The sequence below is a fragment of the Chrysemys picta genome, chromosome 1, assembly GCF_011386835.1.
Source record: "Chrysemys picta bellii isolate R12L10 chromosome 1, ASM1138683v2, whole genome shotgun sequence".
NCBI classification, from domain to species: domain Eukaryota; kingdom Metazoa; phylum Chordata; order Testudines; family Emydidae; genus Chrysemys; species Chrysemys picta.
Genome location: NC_088791.1, coordinates 140920060 through 140944610, shown reverse-complemented (window position 1 = coordinate 140944610; position 24551 = coordinate 140920060). Strand labels below are relative to the sequence as shown.

Sequence of the window (24551 nt, the reverse complement as noted above, 5' to 3'; positions counted from 1 at the left end):
CCATGGTAATCAAAGTTCATAGATTCATAGAGTTTAAGGCCAGAAGGGACCACTAGAATCTAAACTAGTTTGACCACCTGTATGTCAGAAGCCCTTAACTTTCATCCTGTTATCCCTGTATTGAGCTCCATAACTTATATTTGACTAAAGCATGTCTTCCATAAAGGCATCCAGTCTTGATTAACTTCCAATACATAATCAAAGCTATTGTGAACTTTTTTCTGTATACAGGCCCACATCTTCAAAAATAGCCATCTGAAGTCCCATTGACTTCAAATAGCAAACCCTGATGAAAGAGAATTGCTTAGCCAATGTTTTTCAGTTTTCTTGACTTGCAGAAGGTCAATATACTGGAGGGTGGTGTTGATTGCTACTTGCTTTTTCCCCACAGCAAAGATGTTAATGTGGTCCTGGACTTGTCAGCAATGATGAGCATTTAAAGTGTGAAACTACTTAGTAGAATTTCAAATTTTGCATACATACATTTTTTGTCTATTAAGAATTAGGAAACTAAAGAGTCAAGTACAAAACGTCACTTTATTTTATAGTCTTGAATGCTTAACGGGTAAAGAGAAAATCTGAGTTAAAATAAACATTTTAATTTATTTTTAAAAAATCATTTTTTTACATTTAAACATTTTTACTTGGGCTGCCAAGCGATTAAAAAATGTGCAATTAATCACACGTAAAAGAATACAATTTATTTAAATATTTTAGGATGTTTTTACATTTTCAAATATATTGATTTTCCTTACTATACAGAATACAAAGTGTACAATGCTCACTTTATATTTATTTGTATTACAAATATTTGCACTGTAAAAAAACTAAAGAAATACTATTTTTCAATTCACCTAACACAAGTACTGTAGTGTAATCTCTTTATCATGAAAGCTCAACTTAGAAATGTAGAATTATGTACAAAAAATAATTGCATTCAAAAATAAAACAATGTAAAACTTTAGAGCCTACAGGTCCACTCAGTCCTATTTCTTGTTCAGCCAATCGCTCAGACAAATGTAACTTTAGCGCCCTCGTGACCAAGATGGAGTCTGCTATGCAGGCAGCTCTGGCCAAGAGAAGGCGTGCGCAGGAATGCAGCAGGAGAAATCCCTTCCATCCTAGGGGCACCTGTTCCAAACCCCCAGAGTGAACACACCCACCCACAGGAATCGTACAATGGAGATAACAAAGGGAAATATTTATTTACAGAGGGATGAGAGGAGAAATACAACAAGGGGAAATATAGGGGGAGCAGAACAGGGTTGCATCCAAACCAAGGCCCCACAGGCCCAGTGGTAGCACAGTCTGGAAGGGCAGACACTGAGCAATGTGTCTGCACACAGAGTTCAGGAGTCCGGAGCAAAGTTAGGGTTACCATATTTCAACAATCAAAAAAGAGGACATGGGGTGCCGCCCTAGCCCCGCCCCCTCCCACTTCCTGCCCCCCTCAGAATCCCCCTACCTGTCCCCTGACTGCCCTCTCCTGAGACCCCCCCCACCTTAACTGCCCCCAGGACCCCACCCCCTAAGTCTCCCTGCTCCCTGACTGCCCGAACCGCTCTCTCCACCCCCTTCTCCTGACAGCCCCCCCTAGAACCCCCGACCAATCTAACCCCCCCGTTCCCTGTCCCTTGCCTGCCCCCCCCTCCCCCACCAGGCCGAGGGAGAGCTGCGAGCTTCACGTGCAGCCAAACACTGTAGCGCTGCACTGCGGGGGAGGAGGGAGAGTGGGAGGGGGAGGGACTCTGGCTTCTAGAGGCCCCAGTGGCTGCGAGCAGCTTTCAATCAGGCCCAGCCGTCCAATCAGCCAAGCCGTACTCTGCATGAGGGGAAGGGGGAAATCCCGGACATTAGAAATCCCCCCGGGACGGCCATTTAACGCTGAAAAAGCCGGACATGTCTGGGAAAACCCAGACAGATGGTAACCCTAGCAAAGTTCCAGTTCAGGGGTGAGTCTTGGGTGCTCCTGGTCATCTTAGTCGCCAGTGAACTTTCCCCCAACAAACCCCTCCGGTGCCCTCTTCTGCTGCTCTCTGCAAAGCCACACAGAGCGACCACCTCCCCACTTAACTAGCTACATCCTCCCTCCTTGTTCCCAATGAAGAGTCACAAGTCCCAGTACTCACAGCCCCATGCAGCTCTGGGCAGCAGTGATACTGGGTCCAGCTCCAGCTTGTCCTTCTCGGGCGATTCCCCCCGGCACAGTGCTCCTCTTGGTTCCTGTCCTGGGGTGTCCCCGATCAGCCCTGTCCTTCTCAGGCTTCAAGCAGGTTCTCTCTGCTTCACTTTTCCAGGGCTTCAGGCTGCCTCTCCCTCTCCTTGGAGTTCCAGCGCTGCCCCCTGGAGTTTCCCTCCTTTCTTCTTACTCTTCCCCCTCCCCCCTAGGAAAAAGATTTAAAGGGGCCATGCTCTCTAAACCCCAAAGGGGTTACACAAATAAGTTTGTTTACATTTGCAGGAGATAATGCTGCCCACTTCTTGTTTACAATGTCACCTGAAAGAGAGAACAGGTGTTTGCAAGGTACTTCTGTAGCTCGCATTGCAAGGTATTTACGTGCCAGATATGCTAAACATTTGTATGCCCCTTCATGCTTCAGCCACCATTCCAGAGGACATGCTTCCAACACAGCACAGAAGACAAATTTCATTTGCAACTTGCATCAAACAAACCTTTCATTGCTGATTGAGAAAACTCATCTGGACTCTTTGATACAGATCCAGTATCTTAGAGATGTGCAGTCTACAGTAGCAACTTGCTTCATGCTAAGGAAAGCACAGTTCAAGTTTGGGGCATCATTTTCCAACTGAATTCTGGAGAGGATGAAAACATGGGAATAAAGTTGATTCCATTGTGAATCTGGCATTTCAAATAAGGAACAGGACCACCAATAGGCTCTACCCTCCTTCACATGTACACACACACAGACCTCTCCACAAATCAAGACTAACCAGCAACTACAACATAGTCTTTTAATTGTTTTGCAAATCTATTGACCAACTTTCAACAAGATTCCATGCAGACACTTCCTCAACTCTGCTTTGGGAGCAACTTAATTTTTTTTTCTGGGTTTGATCAGTCAGGTATGCCAATATCTCCCACACCTGCCAGTCACAGCTGAAATAACTTACATGGTATTAGTAAATGGAGATCCATCCACCCACTGCCATCCCTCTCCTCCTTTGCTTAGTCCAAGCCAGTAATCCTCATTTCCTTTAAAAGAGTTAATAGTCTCCTGTAATGGGGGGGGGGGGGGGGAGGAGAAAGCATATTCTTATCAGTACCTATTATGCTCTATAGATTTAGATTATGAATAGGATAGTGGGTATAGTAGGGTGCATTCCTGGAGCTAACTCTGCTAATGGTGAGAATGGGCAGCAGGGGCCGCTGGTCTCCCCCTTCCACCTCTGCCGCTCCTGTGGATAGTGCTGTTCCATAGACCAACATGGGAAAGAATGAAAGTGACATTGTTTGGAAGTGCTGTGGGAGAAGGGCAATGGTGTCCAGAGGAAGTAGGTAGATGTGGCAGATGGGACAGATGCTCAGGAAGAGACTGAAAAGCAGAGGCAGCTAGTTACATTTGTGCAAACCTGTTAGGGCCAATGGTATTGCCAAGGTGTTAGCAAGGGCATGGTTTGGCCTGCAGAAAGATGTAAAGAGCCCAGGGGAATTTTTTGGGCTGGCAGGCAGAACAAACATCTTGTAGATACTGAGACACAATAACCATGGAGACCAGGTTTGGTATTTTTACTGTCACTCTTCAAGACAGAACTGCACTTTGAAAAGGGACCGTCATGGTAAACCCCATAACATTATTTTTCAAACTTTAAGACAATATGACTCAGGCATCAGGATACCATCTAACCTCTAGCTCGCACATGTAAATCCAGGACAGATCACCCAAAGCGAGCAGAAGTTACCACTTATCTCTTTGGTGGCCTACTGGAATACTTTTTATGGACTTCTGTCCACTTCAGAAAGACAGGCTGCCCGCATTACCAAAAGCACTACCACTAGAATTGGCACCATGGTAGTCTCAGCAGAGAAGCCAAAGAGTGCTTGCATAGAGAGCACATCTTGGTATGTTCCTGCTAGCATTAGACTGCACTTTACTATAAAATTCCACAGCAAGGTTCCACAACAGGTAGTGTTTTGAAAGTTATATTTTTGAGTTTTCAATTTTCAAATAATCTGACCAGTCCCTTATTTTCAAGAATCTTGTCCTTCCCCCCACCAATGCCCACGTCTGCAGCCCCATCTAGGTCTACACAAGTGATCCAGCCATATTATGTAATTCCATGAAGATCTTTGCTAGGAGAGAATCAAATGAAATTTCTTATTCTCACCAGTTGTGATGGTTCTTTTATCACAGCAAGTGTGGCATTATGAGAACTGCAAAACTCCTTACTGGCATCCCAGTCCTGGGTTTCTTTGGAAAAATAGTAACATTGCCCTCTGAACCACATCCAGCTTCCTGGGCAGGGTATGCACTTTCCAGTCACAGCAGGGACACGTTCTATGGCTAGCAGACAGAAGACAATCAGCAGACATTTTCTTCTCTTTTTGGGGGTGGGGGTGGGGATGAGGAAGGAGATTGTATATTGAACACTGTTAAAATTGTAAGTGGTCACTTTAAATCTCCCAGGCTGGTTTTCCGGGTCGTGATCGCAGGCAGGGGACTCTTAGGGAAGTGTGCAATCTGGGCCTAGCAGCAGTCAGTCTAAAGCCAGCCAGCCTGCCTGCCTAAAGTGGGACGAGTTGTGCCTCTCGGCCTTTGGAAGCACCCTGCTTTATCTTTCTGGTTTTAGTTACTGTGTGTTATTGTTCTGGAATCTAAAATAAAAGTAGTGTTACACTGCAACCTTCCAGCAAGAGTATTTTGTTTTTTTTAAATATATTTACTACATCCTACCTACCTACCTAGATTCTCCTTACAGTTTCAGTGGGTTATTGTATTCTTCATTTCTTGTCCTAAACTTTTGGGCAGTGTTACTTTGTGGTCCAAACATCCATGTCACACCACCAAGGTGGGGTAAGGGAAACTTGTTCATGCATCTGTACTTTGTAAACAGCTTTAATGTAAGTAGGGCCCTACCAAATTTACAGTCCATTCTGGTCAATTTCACAGCCACAGGATTTGAAAATTTCACATTTTCAGATGTTTATATCTGAAATTTATGGTGTTGTATATGCGGGGGTTCTGACCCAAAATGGGATTGTGTGTGTGTGGGGGGGTCAATGGTGTTGTAGGGCGGTCATGGTATTGCCACCCTCACTTCTGGGTTGGGCTCTGAAGGCAGCACTCCTGGAGCTTCCTGCAGCTGGAGGAGGTTTGTGGAGGTGGGTCTGATCTCCCCTGTGTTGCTGGGAGCACCCCACCCAGGAGCTCCTAGCTGCTAGTCCCAGCTGGGCTGGGGAAGCACAGGACTTGCTCTTCCCTGGCATGGCCACGCTTGGGTGGTGGTGGTGGGGGGGGGGCGAGATCAGACCCACCTCCACTTCTGGCGACCTCCTGTGGCTGCAGGAAGCTCTGGGGCTGCTGCCCAGTCCCACAGCTTCCTGCAGCTGGGGTAGGAACCCAGAGGTGGGTCTGATCATCCCCCCGAGAGTGGCTGTGCAGGGGAAGAGTAAGTCCCGTCTCTCCACAGCCCAGAGGGGACTAGCAGCTGGAGCCAGGGGCCCAGTAGCAGCCCCCAGCTGGGGCATCCCCATCCTTGTCTCTCCCCTCCCACAGCTAGATTTCATGGGGGAGATCTGATTTCACTGTCCGTGACATGTTTTTCATGGCCATGAATTTGGTAGGGCCCTACATATAAGTCACTAAATAAAATGAAATATTCTAACTGCAGCAACAACTATAGTTAAAGCTGCCTTTGTATTTCTGTTTGAAGCTACTCATAACTTTTCAAAGAGGTCATATATTGGTCTGAAGTTTTTAACCACAAAAATTTTCACAGAAAGTGTCAACGGTCCACAATAAATATTATGTTTCAAAGAAATTAAAAGATAAAAATTTCCAAGGGTGACACTTTCCAACCAGTTCTAATTTTTGTTGCTGTTTGGTGAAGTACATTAACCAGTAGATAAAATGCCAAGTTTAGAGCTGTACAAGTACAGCGAGGCAGTATGGTCTAGTGGACAGGGCACTAGACTAGCAATCAGGATACTTAGAGCTCTATTGCAAGCTCAGCCACTGACCTGCTGCATGGCCTTTGGGAAGTCACTTTACCTCTTTGTGTCTGGGAGTCCCCACCAACCCTTTGTCTTCTCAATGTAGATTGTAAGGTCTATGGGGCAGGGACTGTCTCTCACTATGTGTGTGAACAGAACCTAGCAAAATAGGGCTCTAATTAGTTGGGAAATTAGGTGCTACTATAAATTAAAAAAAATTAGATGTAAAATACAATCCCCAGACTCAATGTACAGAGAAGCTTCCAGGAACTGCTGTAGTGAAAGATACAGCTCTCTCATAAAAACAGTTTAGCAGCATATTTAAAAAAAAAAAAAGCAAGCTCAGGGCTGGTGGCTTGAACATTTGAGTTCTATTCCTGGCTTTACCTTTCTATTTTTCAGTCTGTGTCTGAGAAATGGGGATAATTACTTTTCCCTGTCTCCCAGGGGTAAGGTGAGAATTAATTATGTTTGTACATGAAGTGCTAATTACACTTCAAGGAGGAATATCTTGCGATCTATAGTTAAAAGAAAGAAATTCCTGATGAAAAGGCTAGAATAGTTCCAACCCTTTGTGTAGTCTGAAATGCTGATCACCATTTTCAATTACTCCCCCCCCACAGCACACTCTTCCCTCCCAGAGATGAGGCTGAAGATGAAAACATTATGCTTGTGAAAAAGGCTAATATCATTCTGGGGCCTATTAACGGCAGTGTCATGCAAGACAAAGGGGGTAAGAGTCCCACTCTATTCAGCACCAACAAGGCCTCAACTGGAATATTGGTGTCCAGTTCTGGGTGCCACATTTCACGAAAGACAGACAAATTGGAGAGAGTCCAGAGGAAAGCAACAAAAAATGATAAAAGGTTTAGAAAACTTGACCTATGAGGAAAGGTTGAAAAACTTAGCATATTTGGTCTTGAGAAAAGAAGACTGAGTGGAGACCCGATAACAGTCTTCAACAAATATGTTGAAGAGGACTGTGACCAATTGTTCTACATGTCCACTGACGGTAGTTGTAACCCATGCACCTCCTGGGTGTGGTGTTCTGTCTCATCTATTGCCACCGAGACCACTTAGAGAGAGATATTAATGAGTTTGCTCTACAGCAGGGGTCTCAAATACGCGGCCCCGCAGAGTTATTTCCTGCAGCCCGTCATAGCTCCCCTCCTCCCCCGAGCGTGCTGCGTCCTCGCTCCTCCGCCTACCTCCCAGCGCTTCCTGCTGCCAAACAGCTGTTTGGCAGCGCTTAGGACTTTCCAGGAGGAACGGGGACACGGTGCGCTCAGGAGAGGAGGCGGAGAAGAGGCGGGGATTTGGGGAAGGGTTTGGAATAGGGGCAGGGAGGGGGCAGAGTTGGGGCAGGGACTTTGGGGAAGGGATGGAGTGGGGGTGGGACCAGGGGCAGAGGTGGGGGCTTTTGTATCTTTGTATGAAAAGGTGTCAGTGATGCAGCCCTCGGGCCAATGTACTAGTCCTCACGTGATTTGAGTTTGAGATCCCTGCTGTACAGCCTTATCTAGGAGCCATATGGCTTTTAGGTCATGCAGTAGAGGCTCATGCACTAAGCTCCAAAAGCTCCATGTTCGATCCCGCCCGCCAATGACTGGGGTCTGTCAACATTACAATAGGACAAAAAGTAATGGTCTTAATCTGAAGCAAGGGAGATTTAGGTTAGCTGTTAGGAAAAACTTTCCAACTAAAGGGTAGTTATGGTCTGCAATAGGCTTGCAAGGGAGGTTGTAGAATCCCCATCATTGCAGATTTTAAAGAACAGGCTGGCAAGGCCATCTCCAGGGTTTTTGCCACCCCAAGCAGCACCCCCCCCCCCCCCAAAAGCCGCGATCGTGATCTGCGGCGGCAATTCGGCGGGAGGTGATGGACATTAAAAATTATGAAACCACAATGACAGTCTCAAGGATCTAAATCAGCAACCCTCAAACTTTTGAGGATTGCGCACCCGCCCCTCGAACCAGGCCTGGGAGTGGGACTATGACTCCGACAGTGGCGGGACAGGACACAGACAGGAGTAAGGGGACCAAGGTTGGGGCTGCAGCTGGGGTGGGGCCGTGGCCAGGGGCCGCAGCCAGGTGGAGCGTGGCTGTGGCAAGCCGGGCCTGCAGCCAGGGTGCAGTGAGGGCTGGCAGCCGGGCCTGCAGCCAGGGTGCGGCACCACTCCTGGCCTCACCTCCACCGTTGGCCCCAGGCAGAGAACGAAGTTGCACTCACTGGCCAAGGCTGGGGGCTGGCAACGGAGCTGCACTGAGGTGGAGCTGGGGCCACAACTGGAGGTGGGACCGGAGCAGAGCTAGGGGTGGGGAGGAGCTAGGTGGAGCTTCCTTCCCGCTCCCTGTGGGAGCTGGTCCAGGCCCCCTCAGTTGTTCCTCCATGCCCCTTAGGGGGGCGTGCCCCACAGTTTGGGAACCTCTGATCTAAACTCACTTGAAAACCACATGCACTCAATTCACTGCCCTGCACCTTCTGTAGTCATTTAGAGCGGTGGTTTTCAAACTTTTTTTCTGGCGACCCAGTTGAAGAAAATTGGTGATGCTCATGACCCAATGGAGCGGAGGATGATGGGTTTGGGGTATGGGAGGGGCTCAGGACTGGGGCAGAAGGTTGGGGTGTGGGGGCGAGAGCTGCGGGGTGGGGCTGGGAATGAGGGGTTCAGAGTATGGGGGGGGCTCTGGGCTGGGGCAGGGGATTGGGGTGAGGGAGTGGGTGCAGGCTCTGGCCTGGGGATGCAGGCTCTGGGGTGGGGCCAGGGATGACAGGTTTGGGGTGCAGGAGGGGGCTCTGGTTTTTTTTGGGGGGGGGTGGGGAGTCAGGGCTGGAGCATGGGATTACCTCGGGTGGCTCCCAGTCCGTGGTGCAGCGGCAGTGCTACAGCAGGCTTCCTGCCTCTCCTGGCACTGTGGACCATGCTGCACTCCAGAAGTGGCCAGCAGCAGGTCCAGCTCCTAGGCAGAGACGCGCAAGCAGCTCTGCGTGGCCCTCGCCCACAAACACTGTCTGCCCCCCCAGCGAGTGCGGAACCAGTGCTCGGGCAGCACGCGGAGCCATGTGGCCCCCCGACCTAGGAGCTGGACCTGCTGCTGGCTGCTTCCAGGGCACAGCGTGGAGCCAGGACAGGTAGGGACTAGCCTGCCTTAGCCGAGCAGCACCGCTGAAGGGACTTTTAACAGCCGGGTCGGCGGTGCTGACCAGAGGTGTGGTGACCCAGGGCCTTACATTCCACGACCCAGTACTGAATTGCAACCCGTAGTTTGAAAACCACTGATTTAGAGCAGTGTAAAACATTACCATGTTGATTTGATGGTGTTCTATATGTACCTTGCATTAAAGCAAGTGACTTATACCAGGTACAGGGCAACAGCATAGTGGCTCCCATGTTTCTAGTCTTTCTGGTTTTGAAGCCTTGAAAAACTGAATCAGGTATAACTGAAGCTCTCTCCCGAACAATGATGGACAGATCAATTATTTTTTTTAAAGGAAAGCTTACATTCTGAAGCATCCCTGAGGCGATGTATATATTTGCTACAAATATTTGTCATTGGATCCTGACAAAGTTAGAAATGATTACAACTAACAATGTTAATTAATTAAAAATTAACACATTAGTAAGCTTTAAAAGTAGTTTGTAAGAGTTTTGTGGCAATGCATTTCCCGGAGACCCTTTCCTCTTCAATCTTAAAGCATTTACCTCTGAGATCCAGGGAGATTTTAACCAATACGATTGTAACCAAGATGACTGTAACCATAGCCATACAGGCTAGACATTTCCAGATCCAGATGTTTGAACACAGCTCTGAAACTAAGAAAAGTTACATAAGTGCACATAAACATTACATGGAAAATAAAGGTACATTGGTAGTTCTGCTTCTAGTCTAAAGCAGGCAAAACATAGAACATTATGGGAAAATAAAAACCAATACTTAAAGGAAGCATTGGGTTTAATTTGGCTTAACATTTAGGTTTAGAGTGAAATCCGTTTGAACTAGCACAGAAGAGACATCATTAATTGAAAAAAAATCCTCTGGTATTATTGTATTGGGACACATGAGAACCTGGAGGGGAAATTAATAGTCTAGTTCAATGAAGCAAACAGACTGAGTGACCAGACAGCATACAGCGGAGTCAGATTTTTAAGATGTTCTCCTCTTTAGCAGCCAATAAGCCAGGCAGTGAATGATTCCTGCAATATAATTTATCCAGACCAAATTATACCAAATTAATGTATGATACGGTTTGGTTTCGGTGGTGATTACTCTAACTGCTAACAGCCGTCTTATTACCGAGGCCAGGCGTCCTTTGCCCAGTGCCTGACTGGGAAAAACGATCACCAAACACCCTCTCGAGAACTGGCTCTTAGTGACACCGGCTCCTGTTTTTAGTTTGCTGCGGTGCGGGGGCACAGCACGGACCGGGAGCTGGCGTGCTGGGACCGGAATCAGGGAACCGCAGCGCTGCGGAGAGCATGTGGCCCAGGGGAAGCTGCCCTAGGCGCTGTCAATGCCCGGTGCCGGGCGCTGCAGACCCCCAGAGCCCGAGCGTGGCGTGCAGGGCTGGGGCCCAGACAGCGGCTACGGTTTCCCCGGGGCAGCGCTGGAAGCGGCAGCGAATCTCTTTGCCCCGCTCCCGGCAGGGAGATCCCAGCAACTCCCGGGCGAATCCCCCCAGCCCTGTTGCTCTCACCGCGCAGGTACCGGCAGCTCTTCCTCGGGTCTCCCCGCTCCCTGGGGGGACTCGGCAGTGGGACTGCCTGGGGCTGCTGCCCGGCCGGGACCAGCGCGGCCGCCGCCCCCGTACTCCCGGTGAGGTCCGGGTATCTCGCTGGCGGCACCGCCACATGCGTGGCAGCCCCCGGTGGGAGCCCCGGGCCAGGCAGAGCCGGTTCCCCTGCCGGGTCCGAGTCAGCCCCCGAATCGCCGCTCTCCGGCGTCAGCAAGCGGCGTGGAAGCGAACCCAGGCTCCCCATCGCCTCCTACTGCAGCGCCAGCGGCCGCCACAGTTTCCCGCCCGCGCCCTCATTCAAATCTCCCGCCAGGATCACCTCAAAATAATTGGCCACTCTTGGTTGGCGTCCCGGACCTTGGCTCTGCAGCGCGGGGACCAGCCTGGGGCCGCCAGAGCAGCGTCTGGTTCGACTGATCCTGAGGCTGCTCGGGCAGCCCTGGGGTCAGCTGCACCAGCGGTTGCAGCTGTGGAAGTCAGGAAATCCCTGACCTCCATAAAAGACTCGCAGCCTTAAACAATACATTGAATCCGTCTCCAAAATGCAGCACGGACCCTGAGATCATTTAGAAACCAGTGTAACTAGATCTCCACGCCCTGTACTTCCTTCCTTTCATCTTGTTAACAGGGTGACTCTGTCTACCTAGGTGCCAGTTCAGGACAGGGCTGCAGGCTAATTCACTCATTTGCTAATAGAAAGCAAAGTGTCAAAAGGTCTTGTATTTTAATCAGGCCAGTTCACTTGTGTGTTAGTTTAGTTCAAAGGCAATAGTAATGGTATTGTCTTCACTTATCTATAACCTGTAGCATTACCTTATATATGTCCCTGTAATTAGTTAACCCTAGATCAACTAACAGTATGTAATTAGATTAACTAACTGTAATTAGTTACAGTTCAATGGGGGGGGGGGTGGAGGTTTACAGTTGTAATTAGTTAAAATCCTAGATCAACTAAGGCCTTGTCTACACCAGTGGTTTTCAAACTGTGGGTCATGACCCAGTACTGGTTCGTGGAATGGAAGTCACTGGGTTACAGCGCCTCTGGTCAGCACCGCCAACCGAGCCGTTAAAAGTCGTCAGCGGTGCTGCCGGCTAAGGCTGGCTAGTTCCTACCTGTTCTGACACCACGCTGCGCCCCAGAAGCGGCCAGCAGCAGGTCCGGCTCCTAGGTGGGGGGTGCCACGGGGCTCCGCACTGCCCCCATCTCGAGCACCGGCTCCGCACTCCCATTGGCGGGGAACCAGCCAATGGGAGCTGGGAGTGGTGGTGCCTGTTGATAAGAGCCATGGGGAGCGGCTAGCGTGCCTTCGCCTACGAGCCGGACCTGCTGCTAGCTGCTTTCTGGGCGCAGCACGATCCCCAGTGCCAGGAGAGGCAGGAAGCCTGCCTTAGCAGCCCCATTGCGCCACTGACCGGGAGCTGCCCAAGGTAAGCCTGTGCCCCAATCCCCTGCCCGAGCCCTGAGCCCTCCCAAAACTCAGAGCCCCCTCCTGTACCCCAAACCTCTCATCCCTGGCCCCACCCCAGAGCTGCACCCCCAGCCCAGAACCCTGACCCCCTCTTGCACCCCCACCCCCTGCCCCAGCCCAGAGCCCCCTCCCACACTCCAAACCCCTCATCCCCAGCTCCATTGGGTCATGTGCATCAACAATTTTCTTTAACTGGGTCACCAGAAAAAAAGTGTGAAAACCATTGGTTTACACTACACTGTTTTGTCAGTGAAAGGCATGTCACTTTTGCAGACAAAATTCTTCTGTTTTGGCAACAAAATAAAACCACCTGTATGAGAGGCATAGGGCTTTTCGCAGCAAAGTTTTAGTGACAAAGAATCAGTGTAGACATCATGCTTGGTTTTGTTGCTGTAAATGGCTTCCAGGAGGTGTTCTATAATGCCCATCCTGACTGCTCTGGTCAGCAGTTTGAACTCCACTGCCCTGCACAAGCATCCACTGCTTCCCTTCTAAAGGCCCAGGAATTTTTGAAATTCCACTTCCTGTTTGGTGTGGAGAACTCACATCTCATCTTCGCAGCTGACCATGGTGGCTCCACGAGGCAAATGCTCCCCCTCTTGGACCACAGCAGAACTGTTGGATCTGCTCAGTATATGGGGAGAGGAGGTTGTGCAGTTCCAGCTGCACTCCAGCCATAGGTACTTTGACACGAAGGGCAGATTTCTCATGGCTTGTGTGATAAGGGCTATGATCAGAACATGGTATAGTGGTGAGCAAAGATAAAGGAGCTGAGACAGGCATACCAGAAGGTAAGGGAGGCAAACCATTGCTCCAGTGCTGCGCGGAAGACCGTCCGCTTCTATGAGGAGCTGGATGCCATCCTCGGTGGCCTCCCCACCTCCACCACCCAAAGCCCCATGGATATTTTGGTGGGACTGGAGGTGGTGGACAATGGACCTAATCGTGAGGACGAAGTCGTGGCTGAGGAAGTGGACTTGGAGGACAATATGGAGCCCACAGCAGGGTCGTCTGATGGTGCGGCAAGTCAGGAACTCTCCACTCCAGAGTTGTCTAGCCAGTCCCAGCAGTCAGTCTCCAGCAAGCAAGATGCAGGAGAGGAGACCCCTGGTAAGTGATCTTTTTGAGTTGATGCTACTTGGTTATACGATGTACAGATATCCTTTGCTCTGTATACTGTAGAAGGGGGTGAAGGTATAGAAATGTGAAAGACTAACTGTGTTTGAGTGTGCTCCACATTCCCCTGTGCAACTAAGTAGTGCAGCAGAACAGTGTGTTGATGCACACCGAGATTTCACGGGAATCCTCCAGAGAGATCTCTAAGAAACTAGCCTGGAGGTACTCGCCAATCCTCTGCCAAAGGTGGCAGAGCTGCTTTGTTCCTTCTCCCATTGTAGGAAATTTTCCTGCGCGACTTGGCAATCACATGTGCAGGGACCAAATCAGCACAGAGGCGAGCAACATAGGGACCAAGTCTGAAGCTGTATGTGTGCAGTGATGCACCCTTGCATCGTTACTTACCCTCAGGAGTGAAATATCTGCTTCAATGACCCCCACTTATGGAAAGCGTTGGCAGAATTTTCAATATTGTCCCTGCTCACCTGCACTGATCCCCCTGAAACATCACCTACTTTCTTTGTCCCAGCTTGAATGCCCACCACCCACCCAGGCCGAACTTACCACATTTAGGGTGTTCGCCAAGATGTGTGCTTGCCAAGGGTCAGTGAGAAAGTGATTGGTATGTTACAAGAAGTGTATTTTACTGTGATGATTCAATGCTATGCATGAACTAACAATCATGCTTCTGTGCATTGTTTCATGTGCTTCTGCAGATGTGACCTTATAGAGAACCCCCTACACCCCGGTAGAGCATCTAGGCCATATAAGGAAGTGACCAAGAACGCACAAGGAGGACATGTTCCGTGAGGTGCTCCAATCCGCTCAGGCAGAAAAAAGGGAAAGCAGGGAGTGGAGAGAAATAGAAAGGCAGGACAGAAAGGAGGGTGCGGAGCATGTTCAAAAGGCCCATGAGCAGATGATAAAAGTCATGGAGGAGCAAACAGATGCTGAAGTCCCTCATCACGCTACAGTCAGAACAGATGTGTTTGTTCCCCCCCCCCCCCACCACCACCACACACACACACAGCCAATACAGAACTGTTTTTTATGCCCTTCCCAAACTTCTCCTACACATTCCTTCCAATTTACCGGAACATCTCAGTATCCCGTTCACTCCGCCCTTTTAGACCGCTTCCAAAATTATAGCTGGACTTATGCACAGCTATGAAAATCTCCACTGCCCTGCAATGCTACCTCCCTTCCCACCTATCTTTTTGTGTGTGCTAATTGGTGTTTAATAAAAACAAACTCTGTAAAAGATAACCAAACTTTATTTGTGTCCTACACCTAGTGATTGCTGCTGGTAGTAAAACATATACATGCAGTTTAATCATTAGCTTACTGCAAATCCCGCTCAAGAATCATCACAAGTGTTAGGCAAAATAACAAAACTCAGATTAATGGAGGATGGCAGATGACTGTCTAGAAATACATATTACTGGTTCTCATTATCAAAATGTTGCTTCAAAGCCTTCCTGATTGGAATCCCGCTCCCTCCCCTTTGTGTTCCTCTAATAACCCTGGTATCAGGCTGCTTAAAATCAGCAGACAAGTGACCTGCCTCAGCAATCCACCCCTGGGCAAACTTCTCACCCTTAGCCTCACAAAGATTATGGAGCATGCAGCAGGCAGCTATGACCATGGGAATGTTTTCCTCACTTAGATCTAATCTGCCATAAAGGCATTGCCAGTGCGCTTTTAATCTGTCAAACACACATTCCAGGGTCATTCTGCACCTACTCAGCCTATTGTTGAAGCATTCCTTGCTGCTGTCCAGGTTTCCTGTGTAAGGGCTTGGCTACACTGGCGCTTTTCAGCGCTGCAACTTTCTCGCTCAGGGGTGTGAAAAAACACCCCCCTGAGTGCAGCAAGTTACAGCGCTGTAAAGCGCCAGTGTAAACAGTGCCCCAGCGCTGTAAACTAATCCCCTCATGGAAGTGGAGTACCTGCAGCGCTGGGAGAGCTCTCTCCCAGCGCTGTTGTGCGACCACACTCGCACTTCAAAGTGCTGCCATGGGAGCGCTCTCACGACAGCGCTTTGAAGTTTCGAGTGTAGCCACGGCCTTAGGCTTCATGAGCCAGGGGAGTAAGGGGTATGCTGGATCTCCCAGGATCACTATGGGCATTTCAGCATCCCCCACTGGAACCTTCTGGTCTGGAAAGAAAATCCCTGCTTGCAGCTTTCTGTACAGGCCAGTGTTCCTGAAGATGCGAGCATCATACACCTTTCTAGACCACCCTGCGTTGATGTCAGTGAAACACGCGCAGTGATCAATAAGAGCCTGCAATACCATGGAGAAGTACCCCTTTCTATTGATGTATTCCGTCATAAGATGGTCCAGGGCCAAAATTGGGATATGTGTGCCATCTATCACTCCACCACAGTTAGGGAATCCCATTTCTGAAGACCCATCCACTATTTCACGCGCATTGCCAAGAGTAACAGTCCTTCATAATATGATGCGATTAATGGCCCTGCACACTTGTGTTAATGCGGCACCCACAGTCAACTTCCCGACTCCAGACTGATTCACGACTGACTGGTAGCAGTCAGGAGTCTCCAGCTTCCACACTGCGATCGCCATGTATTCTCCACTGAGAGGACAGCTCTTATTTTGGTGTCCTTGCACCACTGGGCTGGGATGAGCTCCACACACAGTTCCAGGGAGATGGATTTTTGCATCCAAAAGTTCTGTAGCCACTGCTCGTCATCCCAGACCTGCATAACGATCCCACCAGTCAGTGCTTGATTCCTGACCCAAAAGCGATAGACCACCATGTGCAGCTGCTCCGTGAACGCCAAAAGTAATCTGGTATTTCTTTCGGTGGCACACAGCAGTCTGGCAACTCTGATTCCTGTTCAGATTAGGAGCTCGTGATACACGGCATGATCATCCACGATGTGTTAATAACAGTTACTACAACAATTGAGAGCAGTGCGGGATCCATCCTTTCACACAGAGATTGTGGGCGCACAGTAAATGGGGCCATTGAAAAATGCTGTGAAACGCAGTTGGAAGACTATGAAATGCTGGGACAGAAAATAATGCAACATGGGATGTTGAGCCCACACCCAAGATGTGCTGTGATCCACTTCGCCTTCCCAAAAGTCCTAGCTGTAGAAAGTGGTAAGTAGCACAGTGGGATAACTACCCACAGTGCACTGCTCTCATTGTCGATACTAGAGCACCAAGTATGGACGCACTCTGCCGATAGAGAGAATATACCCAGTGTTTTATTTAATGTCAAATGGGTGCTTCAGAAACTCAGCTTTGGTTTTGAACCAAATTGTATTTTTAGCCTGTGTGGATGTGGATCAAGTTTTGAAGCTTGCCCCTTGAAGCTGTGATCTGGGTATCAGTACGACAATGGTGTTGCTTGGCTGCCATGTCTCATATTGCTCTCGCCTACATCCCACTGCTAGTTACACTCATTCCTTCCTGCCTCATTGCTCACCATCTGTCTGAAAGGGAGAGGGAGGCAGCCATGTCCACTAGTCACAGACTGCTGGGAGAATGTGCAAGTTTACATTTGATGCGAAGAAATGGAGAGGCAGCTGTCATTTATGTACTGCTGGACCAGCCTGTGTTGTCTCACTACCTCTTCCAATGGCTTTATATGGATATAGAATAGAATAGGGAAGATAACTGATTTTTTCAGAACACTGTATGGGGGATCTGGAAGTCGAAAAAATAACCTTTGTCAGAGATGAAAGCCCTGAGACTTTTTAGGGCATTTCCATTCACCTGGCAGCCTCTTGGAGGTAGGCAGGGCTTAAATTCTCATAGAGTATTTCCTGGAGCCCCGCGGCTTGGGGTTTCAGCCCTGAGGAGGGCACCCGGATTCGGAGCTTCTGCCCCACGGGTTTGAAAATATTTACCGGAGCTCCTCTCAGGAAGCTCTGGCTGAATTTAAGTCCTGGAGGTAGGTCAGGAGAGATTGCTGGTCAGCAGTATTAGCTGTCCCTGAAAGATCCCATGGGATAAGTATGGACATGGTTCCCTTTTTTGTGGCAGGTAGGAAGTCATTTACCAGGGCAACAAACATCCACCCCATATCCTGACCTGAACAAGCCTGACAGGGCATGATCCAGGCTCTTGTAGGTCAAATAGGGCTCTCGGGAATAGCTGTGTAACTCTCTTCTCTTCAGATTGTGCTATCCCTGATACCTCTCTGTCATCTGATTATCCTTAATAAGGTTGCATATTTAGGGCCAACTTTGGCCTGCAGAACCTCTCTTACTGCTGTTGATGCATGAGAATGAAATAACCTAGTTTCACTGTTAGAGCCAAGGCTGCATTTGTGGGTAGTAAGGGAAAACATCTTTTTATTTATTTGCAAACTTCAGTTTTGATGTGAAAATCAGTGAGACACAATTAATATGGAACCTCATTATGCCATTTTTACCAAGTTACTTTTTAGGGTATGTGACGGTGCTGGCCATGGTAGCCAGCTGAGGTCACTCAATTAGGGTGAACTGCAAACAAAACGGGGCAAACAAACCCCAAAAGCTGGTGGATATTCCAATACTTAGATTTACCAAACCAGCACAGAACAACTTCTATATTATCATACAGGTTACTCAGAAGTCCAAACAACGCAGTTCCCTTAAAGTACCCAGCCTCAGGCCTCCACCCAGACACACACGTCAGATATGATGATGATTACTGAAAATCTTATCTCATCATATAAAAGAAATGGTTCTTCCAATCCCAAAGGATCAGCCACACACCCAGGTTCAATTATAACTTAGATCTTACCCAAAATACACGCTATAGTTAATTCTTATTAACTAAACTAAAATTTATTAAAAAAGAAAAGAGAGTGAGTGTTGGTTAAAAGATCAATATACATACAGACTTGAATTCAATTCTAGAGGTTCAGATACATAGCAGAGATGAGCTTTTAGTTGCCAAAAGTCCTTTTAGATATAGTCGATAGGTTATAGTCCAATGTCCATATTCAGGGTGGCTCCAGTCAATGACTGGGGATCTCAATCCTTGTGGCTTAAGGTTTCCCCCTCTTGAAACCCAAAGCAGATCTGAGATGAAGCAGGATCATGTTCCAGGGTTTTTATACATTTCCAGCAGCCTTTTGGCCTGAGAAAACAATAGGCTTAACTCTCCTTTTCCTAAACATTCTGGCAATTAGCACAGGGTAATTTATCCATTAAACAGTTCAGATACAGGTTACCACAACCTTCAAAGAGACATATAGACAATAATACTATTTCACTCAAGTGTCTTCCTAAATGTTAATACTCCTTTTTTTTATCTTTGAACCAAAGCTATAGCAATAGACAAGACTTGTTTAATAGTCGAGATGGAGCAGGTCCAGGGGAGGCTTAATAGTCGTCCCCAGGGAAGACCGGGGGAGGCTTAATAGTTGTCCCCCAGACAGTGTGTGTGTTTGTGGGGGGGGAGGCTTAGCAGTCGTCCCCCAGACAGTGTGTGTGTTTGGGTAGGGGGAGGCTTAGCAGTCTTCCCCCAGGCTGGGCGGGGGGCTGGCGGGAGGCTTAGCAGTCTTCCCCCGGGCGGTCCGGAGGGAGGCTTAATAGTCGTCCCCCAGAGAGTGTGTATGTGGGTTGGGGGGGAGGCTTAGCAGTCGTCCCCCAGACAGTGTGTGTGTTTGGGTGGGGGGAGGCTTAGCAGTCTTCCCCCAGGCTGGCGGGAGGCTTAGCAGTCTTCCCCTGGTGGTCTGGGGGGGAGGCTTAATAGTCGTCCCCCAGAGAGTGTGTGTGTGGGTTGGGGGGTAGGCTTAGCAGTCGTCCCCCAGACAGTATGTGGAGACAGACAAGTGCCAGCTATCCTGAGGGAAACTTTGGAGGGAACCAGCTACTAGATGTTACGATTAGTCTTTCACCCCTATACCCCGGTCGGACGACCGATTTGCACGTCACGACCACTACGGACCTCCACCAAAGTTTCCTCTGACTTCGCCCTGCCCAGGCATAGTTCACCATCTTTCGGGTCCTAGCACATACACTCATGCTCCACCTTCATAACCTCATTCAGCTCCGTGTGCATCAGTAGTATGAAATATAGTCTTGCCCAACATCACATAGGAACCCATAGCAGAGCAGGAAATAGTATCCAAATTTCCTGGGTGCTAATCCAGTGTTTTAATCACAAGACCATTTCTTGTGTTTCTGCAGCCCCTTCACTCAGACACTGTCCATCCTGTGCTCTGAATGAGGTAGGAGTCTTGCAGAACTCCTGTGAGATCATGTAATTAAAATCTGCATCATAACACATACAGACAAGGAAGCCAAATTAAGTTTGCATTGGCAACCTTACACGACATTTTCTAATTTTTGAGTGGTTAACTTTGCAAATTTAAAATCCCCTAAATGTATTTTTATTGTCTAGTTTTTAAAACAAATACAAACCAACAAGTAAAATACTATGTAATTACATCTCCATCTACCCTCCAGCATAGGGCAAAATTAAGGTTTGTGCCCACTAATTTCAGATCCACAGCATAGAGTTCATACCATTTGAGCTAACGAGAGCTGCTAATAACAGCTCCCTGTTAGTCTCTGTATACCTGATGTCTGGCTAGGGTTGCCAACTGTCTAATTGCACAAACCTAAACACGCTTGCCCCACCCCTGATACCAGTCAGCTCTGTGTTCTTGGGGAACCAGGGTGCAGTATTCAGCCTGTCTGACTCATGAAAAATATCCCCACACCAGTCTCTGCTTGAACCAAAACTGATCAGAGAAAAGGCTTGCAGAGAGCAGTGAAGGGTGTTGGGAGACACACCTAGACCCCTCCTGACAAGGGTGACAAGATTAAGACATCTCTATTAGCATACAGAATGGAGAATAGGGAACCGCACTGAACTCTGGGACCAGAAAAGCAGGGAAGCACTGCATCATGGGGGATCTCTGCTCCAGATGTTAATGAACCTACGCCTGCCCACACCCAGCTCAGCAGTTATCAGACCAATTCTAGTAATGAATCCTTGATTGATATCCAAAATACTGAAGCAGCCTAATTGCATTGTGAGCTCCTTGGAAGAAAACACCACCCATAGCCAAGAGTGATCAACTCCTATTGTCTAGCCTAAAGAAAACCCTTGAGTCATCAGTTTATCCATAAACAAATCTAGTGTTCTCCCTTGAACCATTGTATTTTCTCTACAAAAACCCCTACCTATGCCCACGTAAGTGTTCTGATACATGGACCCAAACTCTGCATCTGTTCCACTGGGACTCCATCTCCTGACTGATCGTGCTGGGGGCTCTGCCTGTCTCCAACACTCAGGACCCTGAGTTACCACCATCACCTGGGAACCCCAACCAGTTCAAGCCTCATGGAGTGGGTGAAATCCCTCCCTCTCTCTCTTTTTCTGTTTTCTTTTCTACCTCAGGTATTAACCTTTAATAATGTAACTGTTATGTTTGTTTAGCCCTCTTTGTGAAGTTATCACTATACATAACTTTTATGGTTAAGCTGGTTGCTTCTCTCTTTCTCTCTGAACTTTACTCTTTTGTGTTTCTAGCTTCCCCATTTACTCTGCAGCAACACTTCTTTTAGCTAAGCTATAGATCCCTGTAACACCCAAAAATCCCGGGGGGTTTGCTCATCAAGTGGGTTACTACCAGTATAATTGTAACGTGAAAGTGGGGATAGGGATGTGCTGAACCTGTGGCATATAAGGGTGGCAGCTTGAAAGTGATGTTTGACCCAGCCCACTGAGTACAGGGACATATAAGGGGGGGTCAGCTTGAGAGTGCTGATTGACCCAGTCCACTCACACTTGCTCTGTTAGTGTGTGTGTGTGTGTGTGTGTGTGTGTGTGTGTGTGTGTGTGTGTGTTCATCTGATTCTGGGGCTGGAGAAACCCAGCCCTAGGGAAACTAGGTCCTGCAGGATAGCTCCATTGGGAGGGGACTTGCAGAAGGGAGGAGTAGAGCTCCATATGAACACACAAGTGACACAAGCAGTACATTGATAGAATTACAGAACCCAACCCCCTCCCCACCCAACCCTAATAAATGAGCATACCCCAAAGTAACGGGCACATCTGGTAACACCCCTGCCCTGCCCCTTTCCCAAGGCCCTTTCTCTTCCCCGCCCATTTTCTGTGGTCTTGCCCCCGTTCACTCCAGCCTCCCTCCCTCGGTTGCTTGCTCTCTCCCACCCTCATTCACTTTCACCGGCATGGGGGAGGGGGCTGGGGTGTAGGATGGGATGTGGGGCCAAGAGGTTCGGAGTGTGGGAGGGGGCTATGGGCGGAACCTAGGGCAGGGGGTTGAGGTGTGGGCTCCATGAGGGAGTTTGGGTGTGGGAGGGGGCTCAATGCTGGGGCAGGAGGTTGGGGTGCAGGAAGGGGTTTGGGGTGCAGGCTCTGGGTGGGAGTTTGGATGCGGGAGGGGTTATGACCTGGGGTAGGGGGCTCAGGGTGCAGGAGGGGATTTGGGGTGTGGGCTCTGGCTGGGGGGGAGTTTGCATGCAAGAGGGGGCTGGGAAAGGGGGTTGGGGTGTGAGAGGGCATTTGGGGTGTGGGCTCTGGGATGGAGTTTGGGTCTGGAGGGGGCTGGAGCAGGGGGTTGGGGTGTGGGAGGGGGTTCAAGGTGCAGGCTCCGGCTGGGCAGTGCTTACCTCAGGCGTCTCCTGGAGGCAGCAGCATGTCCGGGCTTCTAGGCTCACGGGCTTCCAGGAAGCTCTGTACACTGCCCATGCCTGCAAGCACTGCCCCCGCCACTTCCATTGGCCGCAGTTCCTTGTTTCCAGCCAATGGGAGCTGTGGAGTTGGCGCTCGGGGTGGGGGCAGGGTGCAGAGACCCCCTGGCCGTGCCTCCTTCTTGGAGCTGCTCCCGGACACGCCCCACTGTGCTGCCGGACTTTTAGTGGCCTAAAATCTCCCAGATTGGCTTCAGAAGCCTCCATGAGATCGAGCCCGATTCCAGGAGACTCCTGCCCAAATCAGGAGGGTTGGCATCCTTACTGTCTGCGGAGGGTAGTGTGGTCTAGTGGTTACAGACAACATAGCCAAGAACATAGTCTTGGCCCATTCATTGTGATAGGCAATGTGGCTGAGTGGATGAGAATTGAATATGCTCTTTTAGAGAACTATGGTCTATTCCTAGCATTGCCAGATGTGATCTTTGCAAGGTCTTAGTTACCCCCATCTGTAAAATGAAGGGGTCTGATACTTACCTCCATACTAGGATAGTGGTTTTGACACTTACTCACTAAGGTCTGTAAAGTGGATAGAATTAACACCAATCAGTGGAAGAAGTGAGATTAGAATGTATAGCCTACCATGTAGATAATGTTATGGAGGATGTGGTAGCATGGTTGGTGCAGTGCACATGTAGGAGGCTGTCAGGCTTCAGATTTTGCTCTGTATAATTGAACTGTTAAGGACCAATCATTTACCAAATTTACTGCACATGCAGAAGTGGAAATTGGCAGATGCATGAAACTGTCAAAAGTGGGCCAATTTTGAGGGGATAGCAAAAGGGACTATTAAGGAATATTCCCTGGCAAAAATTCAGCCAGAGACAGAGCCCAACAATGGGAAATTTCAGCCCAAATGGTTACAGTTTGTGAAAGTTACTGTAAGCAGGGTCTAAATGAGCTCTCCACTGACAGCTAGTGATGAGCTGGGGTGGGGAAAAAGCTTTAGGATCAGACTGTATTTACATGAACACACCCATTCAGCTTAGGTATGAGCAGACAGAGCTGTGTTGGCAAAGTGACCAATTTGACTGGTGTTGGGTTATGAATCACTTTAGTGTTGGTTTACAAATCAAGATCGTCATGATGGACATTACAGTGCCCTTTGAAAACAGGACCCGACCTTCTGTGATACCCAAGCTTGAGAGGTGGAGAAATATGCCCTTTTGGCCGATGTCTTGAGAACTAGGGGTTACGAGGTTCAAACACATAGGCTGATCGTTGGAGCCCTGGGTGCATGGGACCCTTGTAATGAGCGAGTGTTATGGGAATGCGGAATTGGTCAGCATTATGCTTGGCCTATGTGGCAACTCATGGTATCGGACGCCATCAGGTGGTCGAGGGAAATCTATTTAGAACACATCGCCAGACATTGGCAATACCAAGAGAGATGACCAGGAGTGCTGTTGAGAAGCAAAGTCAGGACAGTAACTGGAATACTTTTCTGATGGATTGTATCTACTGAGGGACAACCTATCTTAAATGCTCAATTACTGAGGGACAATCTACACTCATTGCTATGTTTGTTTTCCACAACCAACTCTTAGCCCTGGTCTACACTGGGGGCGGGGGGGTGGAACCATCCAAGTTACGCAACTTCAGCTATGTAAATAACGTAGCTGAAATCAACGTACTTAGATCAACTTATCGTGGTGTCTTCACCGCGGTGAGTCGACTGTTGCCGCTCCCCCATCAACTCTGCTTGCGCCTCTCGTGGCGCTGGAGTACAGGAGTCGACAGGAGAGGGCTCGGGGGTCGCTTTATTGCATCTAGACTAGACGCGATAAATCGATCCCCACTGGATCGATCACTGCCTGCCGATCCGGCGGGTAGTATAGACATACCCTTAGTTTAACCTTTTATGAGTAATGTACCCGAATATTTGGATGCTAATATCTAAACTGTATCATTAATTTTATTACCCTAAATTTGGGTTATTGCAGATTATGTACGATATGTATTTTATGACTTTTAAATCAAACTTTGTACTTTTGGATAATTTAAGCACTCTACCCAGATGTACAAACACGCTTTCCTTAACCTGTGTATTATATAATTTTAACATTAGCTTTAATACAAATTTTTAAATGAAATGAAATGCTGTTATCTGTATTGTATGAGTAAAGGGCAACATAATTATACTTCGCCTGTCCTGACAGAGGGGGTCACCCTCAACTTAACTGAATTTGCTAAGCAGGGGGCTCAGATGCCAGACCCCTTGATGGAGAAGAGGAGTGGGGACAGGTGTTCCTGCCTGGAGGGTTCTGCCTAGGAGCGGCAGAAGCTCCTTAAAAGTGTGGGGGCCACTAGCACCCAAACCATGCCCCCCCACGCCATTCTTTGTCCCTAAGCACTTGCCCTAGTGCTG

General features: G+C 48.6%; 1 protein-coding gene and 1 long non-coding RNA gene across 3 annotated transcripts in view; one reads left to right on the top strand and one right to left on the bottom strand.

Annotated features, from left to right (window-relative positions):
* Positions 1–518: 518 nt before the first annotated feature.
* On the bottom strand, positions 519–11219 carry LOC112060360 (C-type lectin domain family 2 member B-like). 2 transcript variants are annotated; one of them, XM_024110081.3, is made up of 6 exons: positions 10868–11218; positions 9876–9986; positions 4348–4523; positions 3133–3236; positions 2674–2814; positions 519–2497 (listed from the first exon to the last, which is right to left on the bottom strand). In XM_024110081.3, the coding sequence occupies exons 1-5, from the start codon at positions 11148–11150 to the stop codon at positions 2697–2699; spliced, it is 792 nt and encodes a 263-aa protein (XP_023965849.1). In that variant the 5' UTR covers positions 11151–11218; the 3' UTR covers positions 519–2497; positions 2674–2696. The 2 variants fall into 2 exon arrangements, with proteins under 2 accessions (XP_023965849.1, XP_065428288.1); XM_065572216.1 differs by having other exon boundaries at positions 519–2814; positions 10868–11219.
* LOC122174150 (uncharacterized) overlaps positions 11209–24551 on the top strand; it is a 51504-nt gene continuing 38161 nt past the window's right edge. Inside the window, exon 1 of the long non-coding RNA XR_006175563.2 lies at positions 11209–13485. This is a non-coding gene — a long non-coding RNA (uncharacterized LOC122174150). The remainder of the gene's footprint in view (positions 13486–24551) is intronic.